Source organism: Anser brachyrhynchus, assembly GCF_964034855.1.
Source record: "Anser brachyrhynchus genome assembly, chromosome: 7".
Lineage (NCBI taxonomy): Eukaryota > Metazoa > Chordata > Aves > Anseriformes > Anatidae > Anser > Anser brachyrhynchus.
In genome coordinates this window covers 21,946,432-21,957,602 of record NC_137701.1, presented here as the reverse complement: position 1 = coordinate 21,957,602, position 11,171 = coordinate 21,946,432, and the positions used below count along the sequence as shown (strand labels likewise).

General features: G+C 39.4%; 1 protein-coding gene across 10 annotated transcripts in view; it reads left to right on the top strand.

The window, feature by feature from the left end:
* B3GALT1 (beta-1,3-galactosyltransferase 1) overlaps window positions 1–8,328 on the top strand; it is a 160,829-nt gene extending 152,501 nt beyond the window's left edge. For 8 of the 10 annotated variants that reach the window (XM_080601021.1, XM_080601020.1, XM_080601024.1 and 5 more), the window contains one exon: window positions 3,367–8,328. In XM_080601021.1, the coding sequence (XP_080457147.1) occupies window positions 3,596–4,576 (981 nt within the window). In that variant the 5' untranslated portion in view covers window positions 3,367–3,595 and the 3' untranslated portion in view covers window positions 4,577–8,328. Of the gene's footprint in view, window positions 1–24; window positions 350–3,366 lie in introns of all 10 variants that reach the window. The other 2 variants (XM_080601017.1, XM_080601018.1) reach the window with 1 other exon arrangement.
* Window positions 8,329–11,171: the final 2,843 nt, after the last annotated feature.

Genomic DNA, 11,171 nt, shown 5'->3' with positions numbered 1-11,171 from the left:
ACTCGGTCGTGCTCTGCCTGGCAGGCTCGCGGGTGCCAGGACGAGCAGCTGCCGCCTCCCTGCGCTTCACACCCAGGGTCTGCCCACAGCTCAGCATCCTGACTGCTTCCCTCAGCACCTATCTTCTGCTTCAGCAGCAGCACGTGATATGGTACAGATCACAGCTACAGCAACATGCCAGGCCTCAAGAGCTGTGGTTTCCGTCATACTCCTCCACCACGATCTGGTTACGTTAATCCAATTGCACTTACACACAATGACTGACCTGGGCATTCTTGAAAGAAAAAAGACCGGCAACCTCTGAGCAGAAACGGCAGTGTTCTGATACGTGGGCACAGTCCTGCAGCTGGTGAGTGGCATTTGCTGAACTCCTTTTACGTCTGCCTGAAAATTGCCCATGAACAGTTAGCAAGATTCTCAAATGTGCTCATTAGCTGGAGGATTATTCTCCATGTGCAGTCAGCTTGTAAAAGGTTTGCTGCGAATAGTTGCAGTCTCTGTCAGGACAATTACTTACAGAAGTTACACAGGGCTGCTTCTGGGCTGCAGCCGGATGACTTCTCTGGCTTGCGCAGCAAGAGCTGTGAACAGCACAATTAAGCACACGACTTCAAGTCACAGGATGGAAATATAATACTAAACATTTGCTTTTCACAATCATCTACCATAGCAAAGCTTGAGACTTTTCTTACTAATAGCATGGCAATCAGATTTGTTTCAAGAGACAGAAATCCAAGGACCAGTATAAGAAATGTTCATTTTGGAAAACCGGTATCTGCAGATCTCATAATTGACCAACAACTTTCCCTAGAATAGCTTTAAATCTTTCTTTGAAATGCTCTAAGACTTTTGTTACCTCTAATCTTTTCACAGCACAGATTGGACATCACAGCCATGACATTACAGGACTAAAAAGCTATTTTTTGTAATTTTGCAGTGTGTAAGACGCACTGGCTACAATCTCCCTTTCCCTCAGTTACCTGCACAGTACTCATGGTAATGAATGCACCTGCCTTTATAAGAGAAGAGATTCAGAAAAATATACACATTTAGAGAATGCAATATATGGTTTCCTAAAATAATCTACCATGTGCAGAATATTTACAGCATTAAGGTTTCACAAATACTTGAGTCCTTTAAATGCACTGACCCACAAAGCCCACACTCCACATCTCAAATCCATGGTGGCTGAATTTCTTAATTAACACAGCCTTCTAGATATTAAACTAATTGCTCTCTTTTTGTTATGTTGTGGCATTTCACACTTGGTCTTTTTCCCCAGTGAGGTTTCCAGTGTGGGCGGTTATCAGAGATTCACAATGAAGCCAGCAAAAAGCTGCAGATCAAGGGTGTGCTTTGCCTTTCTCAGAACTGTGTCCCACTGCATCCAGTGGGTTGCTACAACAGGACACATGTGCTCTCCAAGAATTAAAGTGGCATTCGTGTATATATTTGTCATGGCTATGTTTATTTACAAGGGCATATGTGGGTGCTGAGGTCATTGTGTTCTGCAGCCTAACAGGACAGTTTAAGAGTAAGGCCTCACTTAAAAATACTGCTCCCAAAATGTTTAATGCTACTGATTAATGGGAAAAGATCACAAATCCCAAGTTCTGCAACAAGTAGCAAAGGAGATGACAGATAATGTCTGCACCATTAAATTGCCTGGGTTATAGGGCAAAACCTACGGACACTGAAAAACCTTCTCAACAAGCCACAAATTCATTTTCCTATTTTGAAAAAAGGGGAGAGGGGCATGTGGGTTCTGGTCATTAAACAGCTGACCTTGGATCTAATGAGGACCAGGGCTAGCAGGACAGTGCCAGCTGTGAGGATCTATCAGCCTTTGTGGGAGATTATATGTGTATATTTATCAAATGTTAGATCGTTTCTCTCTTGTTTTCACACCTCAGTGTGACATAGTGGCACGGGATGACAGCCTGATAGCCTGCCCAGCTGGGGCTGTCAGTCCGAAAGCCAAGCAACCCATCGCCTGGCAGAGGACCCTGCTCCAGGCACCTCCAGGCCATGCTCTCATCTGCTTTTATTCAGGAAGAAGAGACCATAAATACCTAATACATGGGAGGCGTGGGCTTCCTAAGCATTTTGGTTTAATCCAAACATGCTGCAGTAGCATGGAACCAGAAAGGACATTTCTACAACAGGGCTTCTATCATTTTACCTGAATCCCCATATGAGTTGTACTATCCACAGTAAATGTTTAGTATTTCAAAGACTTCTGTAAAACTCATCTGTTGCAAATTTCTACTATCCTGTAGCTCTGAAGCAACGTAACAGTAAAATCCAGGAACGTGGAGCCTACAGGCACTCTTCAGGAACTCGTGTGTCATGGAGACCCAGCACTGATCCTGAAGGTTTAGTGTGGCTTGTCTCATTTCCCAAAAATGATGATAAACAGAATTGGCTTCTAGGAGTCATGCTAAGGGCAAAGCCAGCTCCAGGGCTGGCACATTCATGCATTCAGGGAAGCCAAAAAGCCCCCCGTGCCGGAGGCAGGGCTCGCACTGCAGGACCGGAGAGGTGCACAGGCGCTCCACGTGCCGGCCAGCCATGCAACTGCTACCAGGCTGCCATCGTGACTTACCCCATACAGCATGCCAGCGATGTCTTTCTAGGAAGAGTAAAGCTTGGTTTGCATGGAAGGGATGAGGAGGGATAACTTCCAACAGGACTAACTGAATCGTGTTAATATACTTCTAGACTTTTACAGAGTCTACTGGGGTGCTGATCTTTACATGGTAAGACAGCACACATATCCTCCTTTCTCCTCTGTCCTCTGCTATGCGTTTACCCATCAGTACAATTCTCTCTTCTTGCCAAAGTAGGCTGTTGTTACCTGGGCAGACATTACCAGCATTTAGCCTAAATAGGGTTTGTAGATATTCACGTGCATCGTTGCCACTGACACTATTAATCCTAAGATAAAGTACATTATTTTTCATTAAGTAATTTTAAAATATTCGGTGGCATATTTTGAAAAAAAAAGAAAAAAAAAAGTAGGAAACCAGAACAAAATGCACAAAAATGCTAGAAACCAGAAAATGATTTTTTAATCACGCACAGCATGTTGGCTTTTCAAGTAATTTTAATCTTTATATATGTATATATCATATGAGATATACCATATATATATATATATATATGAGAAATTATCAATCTTAAAAGCATTATTTCACTTATACTGCTTTCTTCTAGTACACTATCTTGCACTGTGGTACCTCATGAGAAATAAAAAGGACATCCAAGAAATGCATTAAGAGACTTAGCTTATTAATGGCCAGCTCACTTTTATTGCCATAGGCTTTTATGATGTAGCAATGGAAAATTTTTCTTCATCTTTTTCAGAAATAACAGAGAATTCCAAGAAATGGAAGCTGCTGCTAGTAAAAGAAGAAAAGCTGAGTATCATCAGGGTTAATAGCTGCTACCCAAGATCCATGAATGATTACAGAGTTACTCTTCTATATCGAACTTTCCAGTTTCATTGGTAATATGCTGCCAGTCTGGGATATCGGTGCACTGATGGTGAGAAGGCTGTTTATTCATTACGCTGAATAGAAGAGCTACAGGAACAATGGCTTCAAAGGTCTCGTGCTTGTATGTTTTGACAGTAGTTTGCTGGGCAAGCGCTCTTTGGTACTTAAGTATAACTCGTCCTACTTCTTCCTACACTGGCCACAGACAGCTCAATAGCATATCAATAGCCAGAAAAAACGTTTCCTTTGGCAACATAAGAACTCGACCTATAAATCCACATTCCTTTGACTTTCTTATCAACGAACCTAATAAATGCGAGAAGAGTGTCCCTTTCTTGGTTATTCTTATCAGCACAACTCACAAAGAATTCGATGCAAGGCAAGCAATTCGAGAAACGTGGGGAGATGAAAACAACTTTAAAGGAATTAAAATTGCCACGCTATTTCTTCTTGGAAAAAATGCAGATCCCGTGTTAAATCAAATGGTAGAGCAAGAAAGCCAAATTTTTCATGACATTATTGTAGAGGATTTTATCGACTCTTATCATAACCTCACTCTGAAAACTTTAATGGGGATGAGGTGGGTAGCAACATTTTGTTCAAAAGCTAAGTATGTTATGAAGACAGACAGTGATATTTTTGTAAATATGGATAATCTTATTTATAAACTGCTCAAACCCAACACCAAGCCGAGAAGAAGGTACTTCACCGGTTACGTTATAAACGGAGGACCAATACGAGACGTTCGCAGCAAGTGGTACATGCCAAGAGATTTGTATCCTGACAGCAATTACCCGCCCTTCTGTTCAGGCACTGGCTACATTTTTTCAGCTGATGTAGCAGAACTGATTTACAAAACCTCCCTTCATACCAGACTCCTCCATCTTGAAGACGTGTACGTCGGACTCTGTCTTCGGAAGCTGGGCATTCACCCCTTCCAAAACAGTGGCTTCAACCACTGGAAAATGGCCTACAGCTTGTGCAGGTACCGCAGGGTGATCACAGTGCACCAGATAACACCAGAAGAAATGCACAGAATTTGGAATGACATGTCAAGCAAGAAGCATCTTAGATGTTAAGATTTTTACAGATGTAAATACCTTTTTTAAATATTGCTTTAGTCTGGTTATTTTTTGACAAAGTGATGTACTGATTTACAGGTTAAACTGTGGGATATTACTGTGAGAGGATTTTTAATGACTGATTTTTCATTCTCATTTTGACTACTGGTTTACAGACTTCAGGCTCTTTTCATAAGGACATTACACCAATCGAAAGGATCTAGAGTCAAATCTCAGATTTTGTATATTATCCTCTGTCACACATATCAGCTCCTGCATCTGTACATAAACGGACAGTAATAAACTATCATGAGCTGCTTAACAGTTCATGCCCCAGCCTCTGAGGTAAGACTCAGGCCTAAGAAATGAAGAATTACAAATATACTGTTATCCCTTTTTGACACCCTACAATCATCCCTACTCAGAGCTTTGTTAATAAATTGAACTGTATATATTTGTACTGATCTTACACACCTACCTTAGCATCTGTGTCTTATAGTACAATGTGTGCAATCTCCAAACAGCTTACAGATGGCGCAGTAGCAGAATTTAGACAGGTAAGAACATCAAAGTCTCATAGGCCTTAGAAAGAAACCTACACACAGAAGAATATTTTTATTCCCCCAAATCACATCCCTTTAAATCATTTCAGAAAATGTCCCACTTCTTTCTACTGCCAAAAGTAGCCCCTAAAATACCAAGTGAATTTTTAAAATGAAATAGGATCTGTAGATGAAATATAAAAAAGCAGAGGTGTATGAAAATACATCTCAAATATCTGTGATAAGAGTATGAATATCTTAATTTTAAATCAAATGCAACATTTCTCATTAGTATGAGTGCATGTGGATCTCTTCTTATTTAGGAATACTTTAATGGGTCCAATAACACTATCACAGACTTTTTTTTTTTTAAGATGATTGAGTATCTTATATAGCAATATATGATTGCCAGTTAATAAGCATCGTATTCCTTCAACATCAGTTGGTAAACTATGTACCTGAAAAAAAAATAAATAAATAAATAAAAGTAAAGACAAAAGAACATTTCTTAAGGGTAAACTACTTTTTGCTATAGTGCATATACGAATGAGATTATACCATATTTTTAGTGGTTTAGACAAGCAGAATTTTGTCCCACCCATTTTTTGTCGACTGAAGAACTTACAGAGTACATAACAGTTACATACAAAAAAATAGAGGGCTTTTAAGAATAACTTATTAACTTAAGAATAACTTATTAAACTTATTAACTTAAGAATAACTTATTAAAAAAAAACAAACAAAAAACCTTCAAACCTTTGTTACAAATCTGTAGCTCTCCATTAGAGCCAATACTCAGAGGTCCAGCTCAAAAAAGAACCAGAACTCAAGAGATCCCCAGAGCATGTGGTAGAAATTAAATACACAAGATTTTAGTCAAGTTTTATAATGTCCTGATGTGTTTTGAATATGAATGTTGATGAAATGTGATGAAAATTATTTCCTGGAAAATTCTTTGATAGGTTCAAGCCATCCCTACTCAGTATCACCTTCCAACAAAGAACTAAAATGTGACGTTGCTTAACAAATATCTTGGAATGAAGAATTCACAGGCAAGTCACAGGTACAAAACTCACCAAATATATTATTAGCTGTAGAGTACTCACACCATCCACAGCATGCACAAAAATCTCATACGTTTCAGCTGGAGATATGCATAATGTGAAAACTGGTAAGACTGTACGTTATTCAGGATGTCTATAGAGTTGTCAGAAATTAACTGAACAAGGATTTAAAGGAAAACTCTGAACTGATTTTGCCATAGGTGTACATAGTACTTTGTAATGATAACAAATGAATGAAGATGCTACCCCAAAAGCTTTGCAGTTTAAAGACAAAGCGTTAGTCCTATTCACAGATGCAGCACTGTTTTGAAAGGAACTACTTGTAAATAAGGTGAAGTGCACCTGGCCACAAGCATTAGATGTCTGAGAGATATACTTCAAATCTAAAGGTGAAGCTACGCAATAGATAGCCCAGGAGTTACTGCTAATCAACAGGAGCTTGTGCATCCTTCGTATGTGAAAATCAGTAATTTTATAAAAGAAATACTGAATCTCTTGCAGCATATTAAGATTTATCCTTCCCCAGTTGACCTAGTTCTTGTTAAAGTTGCTCTTGCTTCCTGTCAAACTCAAAACTCCAGCAAAACAAGGTCCTTCTAATTGCACATACGAATATATGTATATAATACACAGCAAATGAAATTCAGCTTTTCTTATCGAGGCCCCAGAAAATGCAGTTTGGGAAGGGAAACTAGGGTGGAATTCATCCCCAGCCCTCATTTAAGTCACAGAGCACGGGCGCAGCCCTACCAGGGCACGCTTTGTAAGAATTCCAGCCAACAGGCTGCCATCACTTCCCCGTCTGTCCGTGCTGTGCTGTAATCTGGGGTTTCTGAATCCACAGCCAAATGGATTTGGTGGCCTTTCTTCTCCCACTGACACTTTTGTGGCCTTTGGTTAGTAACCCAGAGGACAGCAGGGCTCCCAGGTCCTGGTACCTCAGGGCTCGAGTAACACAGCAGCCTTGAATTTCTCCCCTACTAATAAATAGACTGCATTAATGATTGGAAGGTACACCTTGAAAATAATACCTGAAAAATGTATTTCCTGCCATTTATAAATAGATAGATCTTCAACAGAAATGTAAATGCTCATCTTGGAACTTATGTACATATTTCTAAGACATTTTCTTCTGTATTCAGCTGTATATATGCATAGAGTCTGCTTGCTGGGTAGTATTCTGTTGTGCATGGAGCTGAGTTAGGCATTATATTTGTCCAGTGTTTCAAGAGCCTTAGGCATGTGTGCCCTAACTTTTGAATGTACAAGATTTTTTTTCTTTTATTGTTAAGTGAATTAAAAAGAAAACAAGAGCCTAATTTTCTACTTCTATTAATTTTCTGATATTAGACTTCACTAGATTGTTAAACGCGTATAAACAGATTTATTTTCCCTTTGCTCATAAACTGCAGTATTGCAACCTAGAGCTAGAAAGGGAGCAATACAGCTACTCATAGCAGTATGGGAGTTACTGTCCCTTCCACTCAGAAATATTTGTGGCACCTTCAGTACTGTTAAATAAAATGTTTTGCATTGGGCTTCCTTTAACCAAAAGTATTCAGTACTTAAAGGCCATTTTGTTTCACTGGGCATGTGGCAGATCAAAATTTGGTTAAGATGGTCCAGCTTCTAGTCACTTCAAAAGTGTGAGTATAATCTTATTTTGATTTCAAAACGTACATTAACAGAGTATATTGAGCTAATAATCTATGGGGAAAAACGCCTCGCTTTTGGAGGAATTTTTCACTTTCTTGGCTAAATCTCTGACAGTATTTAGACAGAAGTCTCAAGATTCATTTTCCATCTTTCCTAATAATAATGTTGAGTATCAATTTTGATTCATTGTAGGGATTTTTTTTTTGTCTTTATAACATAGGTGGCAATGGCAATTTGTAAATGAAGAATGTAATTAACTAGAAAAGCTTGTCAACAGTAACCGAACTTTAAGTGTATCATTATATATGACTGGCTGTACTTATGTATTTATTTGTCTAAATTGTATATATTGTTTTATCTCTAGTGTCTGTAGGAGTGCATTCTTTTAGATTAAAGTATTATTTACAGTTTTGTGGGATTGCCAGCAAAGCTGCTAATCAAGATACTATTTTTTTGTATCAATGTCAAATAATAAAAAAAAAAAATAAGAACAGAGTCAAATGAAAAATTGGAAGTGTCATGTACAGTTTTCTTCTTCATTCCTCTCTAGAAACATAAATGGTATTATCCAAAAGCATGATACAAATAAATAGGTTAATTTGTCATGAGAAAGAATATTGTTCTGTAAAAGCAGATTAAAAAAAATCATTGGAAAAAAATAAAAACAACAAAAATATTACTTTTATTCATTATTTGTGCAAAATCTTAATCAGGCAGATGTCCACACTGACCAGGTGTACTACTTCATTTGGCTCCAAAGAGTTAAGACAGCAATGGTAACATCTAGCAAATTAGCAGGTAAGTTCATCATCTGCTTGGCAGCCCCAGCTCATGAAAGTGAAGTTTGGCAGCCCGGAGGTGGAGGAGCTGTTTGGCTCCACTGGCCCTGCAGCTGCTGTACCTCTCGGTACCTTAATACCTAGGCTTGAAGCCACGCATGATGGTGGGGGAGGGAAACAAAAGTGTCCCAAACCCTTGTATCGTTAAACCACAATAAACTCGCTCTGAAGTTGCTGTATGACCACCAGGAGGACACCTGCACAAAGGGAATGAGTCCTCCCTGGCCTCCCCCAGCCACACACCAACACAGTCACAGCCTTTTGCTTCCACAAGCCCCAGAAAAGCAGCATGGAAAGTAATGAGGAAGCACAACCTGAATACACACAGATTATGCCGTTAGCCTAGCGTGGTGAGTCAGGCTACGCTCCTGACACAAATATATTAAGATGCCATTTTTCAGGTAGGAAGGCCTGGGTCTGGCCTTCACATCAAAATAAAAAAGTAAAACAAAACCATAACAAGGAGACAGAAACCCTTTTCTTTCAAGAACTAGCCAGAATAACTCCTTTCCCTCTGCCCTCCCCTTTGTGGTTTCCTGCCTGGAACTCAGTATCTGACCATCTTGAGCTCTGGTTTCAGAGCTCAGTAACCCAACCTCACCCACGGAGCTGAGGAGCAAATCCACCCACCTAAGATGCAGAACATGGCTTTTGCAAACTGAAGTGTATTTTTCCTTGGGTCACTTTATTCAGAAGCAGCTCAAGCCCGTGACAGACTTGTCAGGCATCCTAGAAGTGTCTGCAGCAATACCATCACCTTACAAATTATAACAAGCTGCTTTAAAACAACTTCGCATGCATTAAAAACCCGTCCAATCATTTTTAGATTTCTCTCATTTTCACCATAGCCACCCAAGACTAATTGCAACACTTACATGGTGTTTAATTAATATACAGCTTGGAGATATACAGATATTAGCACTAGTAGGGTGGATTTCGTGTAGCTTGATTATCTTAATTACAAGCATTCTATTTTCTCATTTACTTAATTGATTGTCATAGATTTCCAAAGAAATTTTCACTGCCTTAAGTGAAAACATTAAATAAAACCATCTTAAACCTGCTGAAGCTTTCCAATTGAAACAGCAACGTGCCATAGAAGAAGACCCTTATGACACAAAACATTCTAGTGAATAACACCTGCTTACTTTTCTTTTGTTAAAAATGGGAATTTACAAAGTGGAATAAAAAGAGTCATAAGAAAAAGGATGAATATGCGTTATTGATTCGACTGCACCCGTAATAGAGTTGTCTCAAGCCTCTCCTCTGACGACATGCCTAATGCAGGAAAAAAAAGGTCCATTTTTCTGGCTAGGTCTGCATGTTAGCTGGCTCTACATTATGTCTCTGCCTCATCTGAAAGAGCTAAGGAGAGCAAGAGGTGATTCATTCTTCATGCAAGATTTATCTTTGAACATTTATTCTGCAAAGGCAGTGTTAACGTCAATCTGTGCAGAATTACGTGAAATGGCTCTGTAATGCAGATAGCATTTATTTGAGGCAAGCTAATAGCCCAAATTTGAGGTTTTGTAGGTAATACCTACTAACTTCTGCAGTTAAATCAAGACTATGAAGGATAATTCCAATTCCAACATCCCTTTTTCCTTTAGGAGCTCCCTTACTCCGGCCTATTTTCTAGTGTGATCCCTTACTTAGAGACTGCAGGAGAGAGCAACAACTCAGACGCCTTAGTATGCCAACAAAGCAGGGAAGCAGAGAGCTTCCCACGGTGTCATTAGGGATGTGCTAGGAAGCCCGGAGTACGAAACTATTTAGTGTGACATCCATCCTCCTTTGGAAACGAGGATAGCAGCCATTTAAGAGAGAAACCACAGCCAGCACCTCGACTCTTCTAGCCTGATGCACCGCCGTTGGGCTCTGAGGGCAACGTGCTCATATGGTAAGAGTTGATGCATGATAAAACATTTATGAGAACATCTTAAGAGAAAAGCGGTTGCAAAGTGCAGCAAGAGAAAGGGATAAGACATTTTGAAACGTTCTAAAACTTTTTATTATTTATTCAACTTCATTAAAAATCTCTCCTCAAAAAGAATCTTGAATTGTGAGACATTTCAACAGTTATCCATCATCCATCAGATCTCACCCTCATACATATTCAGAGACAATGAAGTAAAACACCGGGCTCCATTAGCTGCTGTACCACAGATTACATTTGGATTGAGCTGTGTGAAACAAATCAGATTTGACTCCAGTCACAATGCAAATCAGTTTCAAAGGGATTTGTGCCTATTTTTAAAGGGCTGGATTTGATTCTCTGTATCCAATTTAGGTCTCACTCCAATTCAAAGTGAAGTCAACTGGGATGTCACCAAGGTTTCTGGGGAAGAACACCACATTCCAGACGGTACTTTACTCACCAGAAACTTCATCTCTCATCAAATGCAAGCAAGAAGACAAAGCAAGCAGCAACCTCTCCGATTTCCCATTAAGCCCACTCCATATGAAGACAAAGTAGAACAAAAGACCTATGGGTTTGTAAGCTGTGCAATGA